A 16486-nucleotide genomic window follows, 5' to 3' on the forward strand; every position below is an offset into this window, starting at 1 on the left:
GGATGGCCAAGGCGGGAGGATCCCTTGAGCCCAGGAGTTCAAGACTAGCCTAGACAATATAGCGAACCCCATCTCTATGAAAATTTTTAAATTAGCAGGGTGTGTGTAGTCGTGTGTGCCTGTAGTACCAGCTACTTAGGAGGCTGAGGTGGGAGGATTGCTTGAGCCCAGGAGTTTGAGGCTACAGTCAATGATGATCTCATCCCTCACTCCAGACCCTGTCCCTCAAATTTTTTTTAAAAAAAGAAAGATGAGTCACCCACTTCCTTCAATTCCAAAGCCTTGGGGCTCCCCTGAGCCAGTGGGTGGGATCTCAGATCCAATTAGCAGATGTTGATTGACAGCTGCCCCACATAAGGCCTGGGCTCCAGTCCCTGGGACTCATCTGAGCCTCTAAAGGCCCCATCTTTGGGTGGTCTCGATGGTGATCAGCAGCCCCTGGCCCAGCCTCTGAGCTGGGCCTCCAAGTTCGGAAGACCTCCTCTTCTTTGTGAATCACTCAGTCCTTCATCCTGGGGTGAGGCTGCAAGGTAGCTGGTAGTCCCCAGAGGTAACCAGACCCAGGCCCATGCAGTGAAGGATAGGAGTGAAGTGGAGCAGGGGAGAGAAGGAGGTCAGGGGCTGGCTACAGCAGGCCCAGGATCCTCACTCTGCCTGCCTGCTGGGCAGGACAGGGGGCCAGCAGGAAGGCAGGACACCTACAGCCCAGTCCACGCTGCCTTCCTTCTCCCATCCTTTGCCCAGCGTCCTGCATCCTCAAGCCCCCTCTGTGGCTGCCCTGCACCCCTGCCTGACCCCTAGATGCCATGCACCTGCCCCTGCACTGGCTCCCTGCTTGGCACTGCCAGCCACCCTGCTCTGCTTCCAGTGCCCGTTGACCTCCTGCCCCCAGCCCCTGCTTGCTGAGACCCTCCCCATGCCAGGCCAATTTCTTTCTTCCCTGTGCCCACTTGGGACTCCTAAGAGGTGCTTGCCAGAGGGTTGAGAGGATGTAGCACCGCTCGGGGGCAGGCTATGCCCCGGGAAACCATTACCTGCTTACTCTCGTCTCCTCCCGCCCTTCTGTTGCTCCAGTTTTGGGGGGGCCCGGGGACTGACACATCTTTCAGGCCTGGAGTTACTGCTATGCTCCGCTGCTCCGCTTGACACTGTGCCCGCCCCACCCTCAGCCCTGCACAGAGACACATGCACACGCACATACATGCGTACACACATTGCCCCGTTGCACAAGAAACCTGCAGAGCACCCCCACCAGGGCAATCGAGGCTCAGTCCAAGGCCTGGGGCATCTGACTCTGGCCCCCCAGGAAAGGGGCTATTTGGATTTTTGGGACACTCACCGAGGAGACCCTAAGCCAAGAAGAAGAAAGAGCCTGAAGACCTTCAGTCTGACCCTGCCACCTTCCGGGGCATTTGGGCACTGTAGGGTGAGTGCCATCTCCTTGCCTGGGCCCATGCCCACCTCCTCCACCCCACCCTCCTGCACCCTGCTACCCCCAGCTCCCAGGTGAGGCTGTCCACTCCTGCCCCAGGCACTGAAGCAGCCTTCCTCAGGACTTACGTTCCCCCACTCACGCACCTGCCCATTCACTCATGCATTTGGCAGGTGTAATTTTACCCCTGCTGTGTACCAGGCACTGGACTAGGTTTCTAGGCACAAATGTGAGGAAGGGGTGGAGTGAAGGCTTTGCTCAGTCTGTAGCTGGGCTCCTCAAAGCTTCTAGCATGGTTACTGGAGATATCCTCTGTGAACCCCAGGATGGTTCCTAGGGTGCCCTTCACCCCACATTTTCTGCAGGGCTAATTCAAAGGCAGCTTATGGGGGCCCTCAATCAGGCTGCCTCTGATGTGTTAACTGAGCAAGAGCCCTTGAAGAGGACTTAGGGACTCCACCTCTTGGCCTGGATTCCTGTGGCCCCTATGGGCCTGGCCTGCCTGATCCAGGGTTAGGGAAGCAGGGCCTTCTGGAAGCCGATGTTCCAGCCCTTGGGCGCCCCTTCTGATGGGGATCAGCAACAGGCCCCCTTGCACAGACCCCCACCTGGCCAGCTCAGTGCCAGCAGGCATCTTTCTACCTCATGGTTCATCTCTGGAATTCTGGGGGTCCACTGGGATCCCACATCTTCCCTGGACATACAGGCACACCACCACCCAAGTGCCCACAGACAGACCTGAGTGTATGTGGCTGTGGCACACACACCTGTGACCATGTGCACTTCTGTGCGTCAGGGCGCACATCCACATCTCGTGTTCGTCGTGTGAGTGCATGTGTGGGTCTGTGACGTGGCAGTGGCTTGTCTGTGAGCCATCTACTAATGAGCTACATCCCTGCCTTTATGCGTGACTTTGTATCCATGTCGAGGTGTTCACGCACCTATGTGCACACATGTGTCCTGTCCCTGGGTGTGTCTGTGCCTGTCTGCACATCATTGATATCTGTGCCTGCCTCCTCCATGTAGCTGGGAGTGCAGTGTGTTTTCTTTGTGTGCACCTAAACACAGGCTGGGTGGGCGAGTGAGGACATGTGTGTGGCTGGCTGTCCATCTGCATTTGCATGGTGTATTGGAGCTGTGTGTCTGTGCGCGGGTGTGTGGTGTGTACCATGTGCACACGTATGTGTGTGCCGGTGGGCCAGCACCTGTGTTGCCACATTTGGGTGACAATACATCCATGCACTGGGTCTGCAGGTGTATTCGTGAGTGTGTGTGTGTCTAACACACTCTGTAGATGTCACCTTCTGAATGAGAGCTAGAGCAGAACTCTCCCCAGCCTTTCCCAAGTACCACTCCCCTCTACCAATGACTCCCCGGTTCTCTCCTTCCCTGATGCCATGCACAACTAGTGGGCCATGTTTGCCGTCCCTCCAGGCCTTCTCCCTGCCACAGGCTCTGTCTCTGTCCCGTCGCTGTGCCTCCTGCCCCTGCTAACCCAGCCCTCCGTGCCCTGGCTGCGCCTGGACATGGCCACCCTGCATGTGTGTCCGCCTGCCCTCCCGTCCCACCCTGCCCCTCGGACCCACCTCGGAGGTCCTGGGTCTGGTTTTCACTGCTGTCCCTCCCTGGTCCCTGCCCTCCACCCCCACCCCTTGGTCCCTTTTCTCCTTCTCTCTCTCGTTTCAGAAAAGAGGCCAGCTCTGCAGCCCCCTCGGGGACGCCCCCACCAGCTCAAATTCCGAGTGCAGAAAAGAAACCGGACCCCCCAGTGAGGCCTGCCAGGCCTCCCGGACCCCTTGTTACTCAGGAACCTCACCTTGGATGGAATGGGATGGGGGCTTCGGTGCCCACCCACCCCCCACCTCCACTCTGCCATTCCGGCCCACCTCCCTCTGGCCGGACAGAACTGGTGCTCTCTCCCCCCTGTGCCCGTCCCACGGACCGGGGACCCTGCCCCATGCCCCACCCCCCACCCCCTCCCATTTTGATGGTGTCTGTGACATTTCCTGTTGTGAAGTAAAAGAGGGACCCCTGCGTCCTGCTCCTTTCTCTTGCAGTCTGCTTGTCCATGTGTCTGTTTTTCCACTTGCCCATCTGTCCAGTAAGCAGGTAATGGTGACCCATGCTGGTCCGCTCGGACCCCCGTCCTCCTCTCCCCACAGCTGGGCCCCACTCAGCTGGTCCTGCTGGATGCAGTGCCCCTTGGACCCCCTTGTTGCCTGGCCTCCCACTCCCTGCCACCTGGCCTGGCCGGCTCTGGCCGGCTGTTGCTCTGTACTGGTGGGAGGAAGCCCAGCCAGGCCTCCGTTTCCCTTGGGGCATCCAGATCTCCGCCCTGCACAGACCCAGCGAATGCCCTTATTTGCTCTCCTACAGACAAGGACGAGTGCTCCAAGGATAACGGCGGCTGCCAGCAGGACTGCGTCAACACCTTTGGCAGTTACGAGTGCCAGTGCCGCAGCGGCTTCGTCCTCCACGACAACAAGCACGACTGCAAAGAAGGTACGGGCTGCATGCCAGGGGTGTCGGGGCTTGAGGGACCTGGTGCCGGGAGTGGAAGGCCAGAGGGCCGTCTCCATCGGCCTCCGTTTAGGTTCTGGGGGCTGAGTGATCTCTGAGGCCCCCTCGTTCCACCACCCCCCTGGTACATCGATCCCCTTCCCACAATGTTGGAGCCACACGCTCACTTCTGTAGCCCACTAGAGGAGAGGAGGAGCTCATGGCTGCTCTGAGGCTTCGTTTGCACACTCTCCTCGTGGTTTGCACCTCTTAAAACCACATCCAAGTCTGTCCTTGTGACTTCCTACTGGCAAGACGCAAGAAGGGATAGTGGGTAAGAGCACAGTCTCCAGGACCTGGTCCAGCATTGCCACTTCGCTAGCTGTGTGCCTTGAGTGACTTCTTACCCTCTCTGTGCCTTGGTTTGCTCCTGCATAAAATGTAGATAATAATAATAGTACCCAACTCAGAGGGGCATTGGGGGCTTGAAGCGCCCCAGGCAGTGCCAGGCTCACTGCAAGCACAATGGTATCTGTTACCATGATCAGCCACACTTCTAACCCCTGGGGATGCTCAGAACAGGGCCACTGCCTTCCTAACAGTAAAGCCCTGTGCACATTTAAAGATAGCTCTAGGTTGAGCACAGTGGCTCATGCCTGTAATCCCAGCAGTTGGGGAGGCTGAGGCAGGAGGATCGCTTGAGCTCAGGCATTCAAGACCAGCCTGGGCAGCCTAGTGAGACCCTGTCTCTATTTTATTTTTAAACAGGGTTTTTACTAAAAATAAAATAGGCTGTCATGGTGATTCACACCTGTAATCCCAGCACTTAAGGAGGCCGAGGCGGGCAGATTGCTTCAGCCCAGGAGTTCAAGAGCAACCTGGGCAACATGGCAAAACCCCATCTCTACAGTAAATGCAAAAAAAATTAGCTGGGTGTGGTGGTGCACACTTATAGTCTCAGCTACTCTGGAGGCTGAGGTGGGAGAATCACCTGAGCCTGGGGAGGTCTGCATGAGCCGAGATCATACCACTGTACTCCAGCCTGGGTGACAGTGGGGAAAAATAAATATAAATAAATAAATAAAGTGAAATTAAGCCAGCTCTCCTGGCATCGCCAGTATCCCTGATACCTCCTGGGACATGATACCTCGCAGGCCCACTCCGAGTCAGGGATTCCACTGTGGCCCTTGCCTGCTGGGCGCATCCAATCCCACAGCACACACAGACTTGCCTCTACTGCTGAGCATCTGTGTGACTTTGGGTGAGTCCCTTAACCTCTCTCTTTCAGTTTCCTCATCCATGAAATGATAAAAAATCATAGGCCAGGTGCAATGGCTCACGCCTGTAATCCCAGCACTTTGTGGGGCTGAGGTGGGTGGATCACTTGAGTCGGTCAGGAGTTCGAGACCAGCCTGGCCAACATGGACTTCTTTAAAATCCATGGGGCTCTAGGAGGGTAGGATTAAATTCCTTCCCTCAAGGAACTCAAAACCCAGTGGAGAAATGAATTACACACACACGCACACACGCGCGCGCGCGCACACATACACACACACACACACACACACACACACGAGAATTCCTGAAAACTGGGCGGATCTATAGGTTAAAGAGTCTGATCTTTGTACCTGTGTGAGTCACTGGTTTTAATCCCTTATTTTGGATTTGCCAACATTAGACTTTTTTTTTTTTTTTTGGACGGAGTTTTGCTCTTGTTACCCAGGCTGGATTGCAATGGCGCGATCTCGGCTCACGGCAACCTCCGCCTCCTGGGTTCAGGCAATTCTCCTGCCTCAGCCTCCTGAGTAGCTGGGATTACAGGCACATGCCACCATGCCCAGCTGAATTTTTGTATTTTTTAGTAGAGACGGGGTTTCATCATGTTGACCAGTATGGTCTCGATCTCTTGACCTCGTGATCCACCCGCCTCGGCCTCCCAAAGTGCTGGGATTACAGGCGTGAGCCACCGCACCCGGCCAACATTAGACTTTTAAGTGTCTGCCAGCACAGCAATGTGAGGCCACATAACCCCTGGGGATGCTCAGAACAGGGCCACTGCCTTCCTGACACTGAAGTCCTGCACACATTTAAAAATAGCTCTAGGCTGGGCACGGTGGCTCATGCCTGTAATCCCAGCACTTTGGGAGGCCGAGGCAGGAGGATCGTTTGAGCTCAGGTATGTCTCTACTGAAAATGCAAAAAACTAGCTGGGTATGGTGGTGTGTGCCTGTAGTCACAGCTACTTGGGAGGCTGAGGCAGGAGAATCACTTGAACCCAGGAGGCAGAGGTTGCAGTGAGCTGAGACTGGGCCACTGTACTCTAGCCTGGGCGACAGAGCGAGATTCCGTCTCAAAAAATAAATAAATAAAAATGATACCTACCTTGCAAGGTACTAAACTTTATGGACGTGGCTCTGAGCCCTTAGCACCATGCCTGGCAGGTGACTCTTCCCATCCTGGTTAGTTGACAACCCAGGTATAAACAGATGAGCTGCTCACCAGAACCAAAGCACTCAACAGTGAACCAGTGGACAGTCAAGGGCTTCCAACCCTGTGACCTCAAGCTTCCCAAATATGCAGTTCCTGAGTCATGGAACTAGCTAGAGGGGACCTTTTCCTGATGTTGCCTAAACTGCATTCTGTCTCTGTACTCCCTATGTAAAAAGATGGTTTGATAAAGAACAGAATCCACAAGATAGCCAGGACGGGCTGAAGCTCCTGGAGAAGATGGCTTGTTTGCCTTTTATCTGCTGATTCACCTTAGAAGTACGTGTGTTTTCTTACTCAGGTGATAGGTTAATTACATATCCGTAAGCATTTCCTGATTCCTACGGAGGACCCAGTGCTATGCAGAGATCTGTAGGGAATTCAAGACAGGCGCCCCACGGAGATGCAGGCTCTCTGGGGAGAGACATGCAAGGAACACAGGGAACAGAAAGGCCAGAGGGCAAAGGGAGAGGCCGGGGGCTTCGTGAACCCACAGATGGGTAATGGCAACAGCTCACGGTGTAAGTGTGGGGAGACGGGAACTTCACTTGCCTCCACCAGGGAGTGGAGAGGGCCCTGTTTTCCAGGCCGTCGTGCTGTATCTTGCCCATCCTTTTCCCCACCAGCCATAGTGCCTGGCTGCCTGTTTCCCCCAGTAAAACCTGTCCGATAACATGATTATGAATAATGATCATCAGCTTTTAAATTTGAATTGGGGCCGGGTGTGGTGGCTCACGCCTATAATCCCAGCACTTTGGGAGGCTGACGGTGGGGTGGGGGCCAGATTGCCTGAGGTCAGGAGCTCCAGACCAGCCTGAACAACATGGCAAAACCTGTCTCTACTAAAAATACGAAAAATTAGCCAGGCATGGTGGTGCATGCCTGTAGTCCCAGCTATTCGGGAGGCTGAGGCACAAGAGTCGCCTGAACCTGGGAGGTGGAGGTTGCAGTGAGCCGGGATCGTAACACTGCACTCCAGCCTGACAGAGCAAGACCCTGTTTCAAAAAAATAATTGAGTTGGGGAAGCCATGTTTTTCAGAGGCAGAAGTCAGATCGCCATGGATTGAGGAGACATGCAGTGAGAATGTGGCCATAGCATGTGTTCTGGAAGGCGAGCTGGAAAGAAAAGCAGAGTGAATGGGCTGTAGCTGGAGGGGCCTGGGAGAGCTCTTCAGGAGGTGTGAAGGTTCGGAGGCTGCAGAGCTAAGAGAGAGCGTGAGGCTGGATCATTTCTGGTGTGAGGGGTCCCAGGCATGGGCAGCATTGAGCTGCAGCTCCCGGAAGGGCAGTCCGTCCTGACGGGGAGGAGGGGCACCTGCTCCAAGGCTGCAGAGCAGCGGCACAGATGGGTTTGCAGGTCGGAACCCAGAGGTTGAAGCCATTGATCGTGGAGGGCCCCGGCTTTCTCAGGAGGTAAGAAAGAGGTGGTCTGCCACTGGGAGCTGATAGAGTGGCTTGAGGAGGGGGCTGGATGTTTGCAGCAGTTGCTAAGGAGGTGAGAGATGGAGCTGGTGAAGGCCAAATCCAAGGAGTATCCAGTGGTCTGGGGGCCCAGGTGAGGCTGGAGCCACAGATGGGGTTTTCTAAGATGGTGCCGTGCAGAGCCCGGATGCAGGGCCATGCAGAGTGTGGAGGAGCAGGCTGGGTGGTCAGTGAGGCAGTCAGTCAGTTAAGTCAATCGAGGAAGAAGTATTGGGAGAGAATGGAGAGATGAAGACCCTGGAGGTCTCTCTAAAATCAAGAGGCCAGCCAGGCACAGTGGCTCATGCCTGTGACCCTAGCACTTTGGGAAGCTGAGGCAGGAGGATCGCTTTAAACCAGGAGTTTGAGGTCAGCCTGGGCAACATAGTGAGACCCCATCACTACAAAAAGTATAAATGAAAAAAATCAGCCAGGTGCTATGCCTGTAGTCCCAGCTACTTGGGAGGTTGAGGCAGGAGAATTGCTTGAATCCAGGAGGCAGAGGTTGAGCCTGGGAGCTTGAGGCTATGGTGAGCTATTACCACACTACTGCACTCCAGCCTCAGTAGCAAAGTGATACCCCATTTTTGCTTTTTAGTTTTAATAAAGTCAAATGACTATAGTTGGGAGGGTGAGGTCCTGAGCACCCCGAAGGAACAGGAGGTGGCCACGGAACAGAGAGGGTGATGTGTTTGTGGCATGGAGAGACAGTAGATGATGACAAAGCCTTCAAGGAACTGAGAGGCTGTCTTGGGTGGACCGTTGTGTGTCTGTTGACTTCACCTGGGAGGGAAGCAGGAGTGGGGGTGGGGAGAACTGAGTCAGGTGTCAAAGTCTCCGGTGACTGTCCAGATTGCTGGAGATTAGCGGATGACAGCTTCAAGGAGGGACACAGGTCGGCTAGATGCAGTGGCTCATGCCTGTAATCCCAGCACTTTGGGAGGCCTAGGCAGGCAGATCACTTGGGGCCAGGAGTTCAAGACCGGCCTGGCCAACATGGCAAAACTCTTTCTCTACTAAAAATACAAAAATTATCTGTGCAGGGCTCATGCCTGTAATCCCTGCACTTTGAGAGGCTGAGGTGGACAGATTACCTCAGGTCAGGAGTTTGAGACCAGCCTGCCCAACATGGCAAAACCCCGTCTCTACTAAAAATACAAAAATTAGCTGGACATAATGGCTCACATCTGTAATCCAAGATACTCGGGAGGCTGAGGCAGGAGAATCACTTAAACCTGAGAGGCAGAAGTTTCAGTGAGCCAAGATCGTACCACTGCCCTCCAGCCTGGGCAACAGAGTGAGACTCTGTCCCCGCCCCCTACTCCCAAAAAAATGGAGAAGCACAGGTGACGTGACCCATGTGGCCCAGCACCTACAAAGGTCCGGGGGTCACCCAGGAGAGCCTGTGATGGCTGCTTTGTGAGTGCTGCCACGTGAGGCCTCACTCAAGGCTTTTGCAGGGATTGGCAGCTAGATTTTCCCCAGACACAGGTAACCTCATGAAAAAGAAATGATGCCTGCCTGCCATCCAGTTCGTAAGTGGCACAAGACGTGGAAGAAAGGAGGGGGGGCAGGAGGGAAGGGCTATTGGAGCTTGGGGTCCCTCTCTATCCCCTTCCGTCACTTGCTTCCCTGCAGCCGGCTGTGACCACAAGGTGACATCCACCAGTGGTACCATTACCAGCCCCAACTGGCCTGACAAGTATCCCAGCAAGAAGGAGTGCACCTGGGCCATCTCCAGCACCCCTGGGCACCGGGTCAAGCTGGTACGGGGCCCCCTCCCCACTCCTCATGCTGTGTGGCCACCCCCTGTCAGAGGCACTACCCAGAGCCACACAGGCTGCAGGCTGAGCCCGGAGGCCTGCCACCCCAGGAGACCCCAAGTGTGGCCTGGACAGAGGCCCCTTTCCCAGTATAAATTGGGGGCATCCCTGTCTTTGCCCCATTCCTAGGCCCTCCTTTCCTGTCATCCCCAGCTGTGGCTGATCCCATGGGTGTCCGTGAGGCCTGGGTTTGGGGCTCCCGTCCTCGCCCCACCTGCCCTCCAGCCACATTTTAAATCTGTGCTCCTTCCTCATCATCCTAGACCTTCATGGAGATGGACATCGAGTCCCAGCCTGAGTGTGCCTACGACCACCTGGAGGTGTTTGACGGGCGAGACACCAAGGCCCCCGTCCTCGGCCGCTTCTGTGGGAGCAAGAAGCCCCAGCCTGTCCTGGCCACGGGCAGCCGCATGTTCCTGCGCTTCTACTCAGACAACTCGGTCCAGCGGAAGGGCTTCCAGGCTGCCCACGACACAGGTGCCGTCATTGGTTGTGGGAGCGTCCACTGAGCCTGGTCTCCAAGCCTGGGGTAGGGTCGGGAGTTACAAAGAGGGTATGAAGGCAGAGAGGGACTGAGCCCTGTGACCCAGGGCCTGGGACGTGGGGGAGGCAAACAGTGTGTCCTGAGGACAAGGCCTGGGGGGCAGGGAGAGGAGGGCATGGTTAGGGGTTAGGATGGCAGTGACGGTGATGGGCGGGAGAGGTTAGGGAACTCAGGGACAGAGAGGAAAGTCCCCAGAGGCGCCCCTGAGAGCAAACTGGCCAGTGCAGCAGCCTACCCACACACCAACACCGAAATGTCCTCCGATATTTATTTATTTATTTTTATTTTTTTGAGATGGAGTCTTGCTCTGTTGCTCAGGCTGGAGCACAGTGGTGCGATCTTGGCTCACTACAACCTCTGCCACCCAGGGTTCCAGCACTTCTCCTGCCTCAGCCTCCCAAGTAGCTGGGATTACAGGCACCCACCACCATGCATGACCCACTGAACCCAGCCCATTCTCCGGATATTTTTTTGAGACAGAGTCTTGCCCTGTCACCCAGGCTAGAGTGCAGTGGCATGATCTCGGCTCACTGCAGCCTCCTCCTCCCAGGTTTAAGCAATTCTCCTGCCTCAGCCTCCCGAGTAGCTGGGACTATAGGCATGTGCCACCATACCCGGCTAATTTTTGTATTTTTAGTAGAAACGGGGTTTCGCCATGTTGACTGTGCTGGTCTCCAACTCCTGACCTCAGATGATCCGCCCGCCTCGGCCTCCCACAGTGCTGGGATTCCAGGCGTAAGCCGCCGCGCCCGGCCCATTCTTCTCCTATTTACTGACATGGAGGATGGATGAGGCCGAATCCTAAATGCAGGTCACAGAAACGGACCAAGCAAAGACCCCAGGCCTCGAGAGGCTTGCTCTGCCTTCCCTTGCTTGTTTACTCGGCAGCCATGGACGGGGCTCTGCTCTGCAGGAGGACTGAGGGGCATGTAGCCTGAATCAGGCATGAGCCCTTCCCCTGCCAGCCACCCCATACAGGAACTTGGTCCAGGAAAGAGACGAGGCGGGCACAGCCCATGACCGCGTGAGCCCAAACGGGAGTCAGGCAGGAAGAAAGGCACCCCGGCCTAACTGGGCATGAGGCGGTAGAGGCATTCGAGGCAGGGAGAGATGCCCAGGCAGAGCCCCAGCCCCAGCCCAGCCCAGGGTGTGCCCAGGTGACAGCAGGTCATTGGGTTTGGCCGGAGCCACAGGTGTGTGAGGACAGCAGGTTGTGGGAGTGAGGTGGCTGCAGAGAAAGACTGGAGCCCAGGGGGACGCCTTGAGTGAGAGACCAAGGACGCCACGAGGGAGCTTTGTAGTCTCCTCTTGGGTCCCGAGCCACCTGTCAGGGCGTCCCCAGAGCTGATGTCCACGGCCTCCCATCTTCCCCTTCAACCCAGTCCCTGACCCAGCAACCCCTCCCCGGCCCTTCCCCACCTCTAGGGAGACCTGAGTGCCTGGTGCACAGAGGCCAGAGGGCCTGGGGAGGAGGGTGGCTCTATGCACTGTCCTCTGCCCCTCCCAGCACAGGGTCACAAACCGGAGGCCTGGAATGCCATCTGGCCCTTGGACCTGCTATGTTTGGCCCACGCTGTGTTTTTTTAAAAAATGTGAGCCAACATTTAAAAGTTGGGAGTTTTCACATAAAACCCAGATGTACGGCTTCTTCCTTGAAAATGGAAGCCGTGGCGACACCAGGCCCACATTCTTCCATGACAGCCATCAGCTGAAGCAAATGAGCAATGTCTGCTTTAGATTAAGCGTGTGGTGCCCCTGGCGGCCGCTCCACACTGCCTTCCTCTCAGGGAGCTTCACTGCTTGTCCCCCTCACCCTAGGGCCAAGGTCCCTCGATCCAGAGGTGAGGTAGCAGAGCACTTGCTCCGGGCCAGGCCCCTGCCTGCCCATCACTGGCCATGTGACTCTCATCCAGGCCTCCATCCTGCCGTGCGGGTTTGGCGTGGTGTGCTATGGGGCCTGGCACCCGAGGTGCTCAGGGCTGGTGGCCAATCTTGTCCCCTGCAGAGTGCGGGGGCCAGGTACAGGCAGAGGTGAAGACCAAGGAACTTTACTCGCACGCCCAGTTTGGCGACAACAACTACCCCGGGGGTGTGGACTGCGAGTGGGTCATTATGGCTGAGGAAGGCTATGGCGTGGAGCTGGTGTTCCAGACCTTTGAGGTGGAGGAGGAGACGGACTGTGGCTATGACTACATGGAGCTCTTCGACGGCTATGACAGCTCGGCCCCCAGGCTGGGGCGCTTCTGCGGCTCAGGGGTGAGGCCCCGCCCCTCACCCTCCTGGTCCCATGCCCCACACTGTCCTCCAGCCTTCTCGTCCCAATTCCCGAGACCCAGCGCCCACACAGGCTCCAGAGGATGAGTGAAGCCTGTGTGTGGCCTTCGGTAGGAGCCCGGAGTCCCAGCCTGGTGGAGGCTGCTCAGAGACACTGCCCCGCCCCGACCTAGGACGCCCAGTCCTTTCTGGGCACCCGAGAGGTTCCTGCAGCTCTGACCCAGGCCTGCTCTCAGAACCGGTTGGCTAGGGCTTCCAGGGCAGCTGGCACCTGGGGAGGAGGATGGAGCTTAAGGGTAAGCGCCTTTCCTTATCCCTCCTCCAAGGCAGCCTGGAATGGGGGGCAGAGGTTGGCACCAGAGCCGGAAACAGGGGGCCTGAGCTAAGGGGCCTCACCAGTCCTTTTGCCGGAGCCATAAACACCCTTGTTGCTTCCTCTGCCAGTTTCTCCTCCTGGTGAGAGGCCAGCTTGTCCCAAAGCTCTTGCTGCTGCTGTCCCCGTGGCCCTGGGCACTGCCTCTTGGTCCATAAAATGGCACATTCAGAGGCAATGAGCAAAAGTCAGCTTGATGGGCTTTTTGCTAAGGACGTGGGCTAGCCTTATGGGGAGGATTTCTTTTCTTCCCTGTAAGAGCTTGTGACTTCTTTGTTCTTTTTGTCCTTTCTTGAGGACTTTAGAGAGACAGACTTCTTCCCCCCCCCCCCCCCCCCCCCCCTCTCTCTCTCTCTCTCTCTCTCTCTCTCTGTCACACACACACACCCCTACACTGGCATACCCACTTGCATGCACTTTCAAACACACTGTCCCTCCTGTCACCTTCCCAGCCCCCTGCCTGTCTCATGGCTGTGTCCCAGGCAGCCTGGATGCCCCAGGAAGGGTTAAAGCTTCCGGAAGCTGCAGCAGCTGCTGGACCCAGCATTGGCTGAACCTCCCCCAGGACAGAGCTTCAGCGGGTGTGGCTGGCAGGGGCTGGGACAAGGTGGAGCCAGAAGCAGCTCGCCTGCCCTGGTGTCCCCTGGCTGCCAGGCTAGTGCCCCCTCCCCTCTTTGCTCTTTCTTCTGAATCACACACCAAATAGGATGTCCCCAGGTATCTTCTTCCAGAGAGCTCCCCCAGGCTGAGTCCATGGGAGGGGACTTGGGGAAGGATGGGGGCTGCCTGGCAGAGATACTGGGAATGTCCTCAAGGTTCTCAGAAATGATTTCCTCTGTGCCTGGAGGGCCAGAGTGTTGACGTCCAGTGCTCTGCGGGCTGGCCTCACCCAGGGGGCTTGCAGGAGTCACCCAAGAAGGGCTCTGGAGCAGACCTTGGGCAGGGGCCAGAAGGGGTAGGGACAGCAGAGTCCAGGTCTGGGGGACACTGTGCTTCTCCCCAAAACTTCCTCCACATTCCAGCAGAGAAGTGGCTGTGCTGTCTTCCCTAAGAGTCCACTGGGACAGCAGGAAGTCATGCCATTCAAAGAACGCCCTCCCTTGGCAAAATAATTTGATATCAGTCCCATCCTTTGTTTTTCCCCAGCACCCCTCCTGGGCATGGAGAGCAGAGAGCTTGTGCTCCTGTTTGTGGTTGAGGGAAGTGAAGCCCAGAGATGGGAGGTGGCTTGCCTGAGACTGCACAACTCAGTTCGAAGTTAGTAGCAGAGCTGGGTTTACAGGAACTTAGTTCTTTCCGGCTAAGTTCTCCCCGCCCTAGGTTCCTTTTAAACTAGCAAGAAATTCCCTGCTCCAAGGGGTGGGGAGAATCTGGTAGCTGTCTGAGAGCCTCCTACCCTGCAGAGCTGGGGACCTTGGGGAGGCAGCCCTAGCCCCTCCACCTCACCCCACCCCTTTCTCTGCCAGCCTCCCGAGGTGGTGTACTCGGCGGGAGATTCTGTCCTGGTGAAGTTCCACTCGGATGACACCATCAACAAAAAAGGTTTCCACCTGCGATACACCAGCACCAAGTTCCAGGACACACTCCACAGCAGGAAGTGACACTGCCTGAACAGGGGTGGGGACCGGAGCCTGCTGCCCTTGGTCATCTAGACTGGACAGTAGGGGTGGGCGGAAGGCGACGCACTGTCCCTCTCCCCCAGGCCTCAGGACCTGCAGGGACGATGGCCCGGTGAGACTGTCCGCAGGAGGTGGGGGAACTGGACTCCTGCATAAGCCACTTTCCACAACCCCCCACCAGCAAGGGGCTGGGGCCAGGGACCTGACCTTCCACGGAGACATTTCAAAGTGACCATTCTTCTCTGGGGGCCCCTGCCTGGTGACAAGAGGGAATGTCAGCAGGACCCTGCTGCCATCCCTGTGTCTCTGCACGCTGTATTGTGTATCGCGGGGGCATTATCTTCATTGTAATGTTCATTTCCCACCCCCGCTCCAGCCTCCATTTGGTTTTCTTTTGAGCCCCCACTCCGACCCCCCAGTTTCCTGGCACACAAATGTCTGTGTGTATCCCCCAGGAGCTGCCATGGGGAGCCAATGGGGAGGGGATGGAGAAACAAGACAGGGCTTCTCTGAGGCCCAGTGGCCAGTCAGCCACACCAAGGCACTGCAGCCAATAAACCGAATGTGTTACAGCCAATATCCTGTGCCAGATGCTGTCTGGGCTGTGGGGGCGGGGCCATCACATTCCAGATGTCCAGGCTTGCTGTGTGAGGCCAGCAGGTGGCCAGGGCACCGCGGGGCTGCCCTTCCCTCCCCTGATCCCAGGCCCCGGAGGGTGTGATTTCACTCAGACACACATATACTCACAGGCGTCCATCACAGCACGCACACACACCACACGCTCCCCTCCGCACGAGGGGAGGGGTGGAACATGCCCTAAAGAGGCTGCTGGGTGGGGAGGAAAGAGGGATGTGAAAGGGGTCAGGGGTGCCTGTCTATCGGGGTTTTCTGTCTCTGCATCTGGGGAAGGAGCAGGTGGGCTGCAAGGGTGTCCACCTAGGCAAGCACCCGGGGGCCAGAAAACCCGCATCAGCTAGGACAGGTCCAGCTGGCCCCCAATGCCTGACTTCCTGCTGGTTAGATGCCAAATGCCAGTCCCCATGGGTCCCCCTCTCTTCATGGAGACGAGCCAGAGCTCAGTGGCCACTAAGCAAACATCACAGCTCTGGCCCCTCTTCCCAGGTGACCCAAGACTGTGTCTGTCCGGCCTCCTCCTTCCTGCCATTGCCCACCCCACTTCCCCACCTCAGACCTGTGCCTTCCAGAGGCCAGAAGAAACCACTTCTCAGTGCCCTCTCTCTACATGGATCTCAAAGGGAAAGAAAGCCCAGAGCAGCCCCAGCTCTTCTTCCCAGGCTGGCCACCCCTGGGTTCCAGAGAGAGCTGGGCACTGCTGCTCTCTGGGGTTTCCTAGAGCCTTCAGCGGACTGGCAGGCTTTTTCCAGCTCCTTCCTGAGGCTGTGCCAGACGCAGTCGGGACCTGCAGGGCCCCCACCCCCAGGAGGCAGTCTGGCATGGGGGACTCCATCTTGGCCCTCTAAGCAGAAGGTAGCAGTGGAAACCAGGCCCACTGCGAGTGTCGAATGTGTACGCGGAGCCCTCTTCTTCCAGGAAGCCAGCCTGCTCTACTGCTCAGGCTGCAGCTGTCTTCTCCAGGTCTGACCACCATGGTGGCCCCGGAGTTCTAACAGACGGCCAGAGATGCCCGGAGGGATGATTGCTCATTGCTCCAGTGAAGTCACAGGCTGTGATGACACAGCCACTCCCCCTGCTGCTTCCTCCTCTGAAAGGGAGGCTCAGGACAGCCTGGAGGGCCGTGACAGAATGGAAAGACCCCCACACCGGTGCAGCTCTCTGGGCATCTCACCCACACACTGCCCACCTACTTGGCATGAGCTCCACCACAGAGTTGGCAGTCAGTGGCCATAGCTCTCCTCACCGGCCTGCTGGGTCCTTCTGAAGCTCAAAGGACCACAGTCCCCACCCACGGGCCACAGGCCCGAAGAAGCCAGGGTCATAACCCTGTCCAGGCA

At 57.0% G+C, this 16486-nt stretch overlaps 1 protein-coding gene across 4 annotated transcripts in view; it reads left to right on the top strand.

Moving 5' to 3' along the window:
* BMP1 (bone morphogenetic protein 1) overlaps nt 1–15090 on the top strand; it is a 51052-nt gene extending 35962 nt beyond the window's left edge. For 2 of the 4 annotated variants that reach the window (XM_032288462.1, XM_032288464.1), the window contains exons 16-20: nt 3809–3934; nt 9519–9646; nt 9967–10180; nt 12253–12503; nt 14361–15090. In XM_032288462.1, the coding sequence (XP_032144353.1) occupies nt 3809–3934; nt 9519–9646; nt 9967–10180; nt 12253–12503; nt 14361–14495 (854 nt within the window). In that variant the 3' untranslated portion in view covers nt 14496–15090. Of the gene's footprint in view, nt 1–3118; nt 3489–3808; nt 3935–9518; nt 9647–9966; nt 10181–11948; nt 11986–12252; nt 12504–14360 lie in introns of those variants that run through there. The other 2 variants (XM_032288463.1, XM_032288465.1) reach the window with 2 other exon arrangements.
* The last annotated feature ends 1396 nt before the right edge of the window (nt 15091–16486 follow it).

Source organism: Sapajus apella, unplaced genomic scaffold (assembly GCF_009761245.1).
Source record: "Sapajus apella isolate SASKATOON/1434 unplaced genomic scaffold, GSC_monkey_1.0 scaffold21, whole genome shotgun sequence".
Lineage (NCBI taxonomy): Eukaryota > Metazoa > Chordata > Mammalia > Primates > Cebidae > Sapajus > Sapajus apella.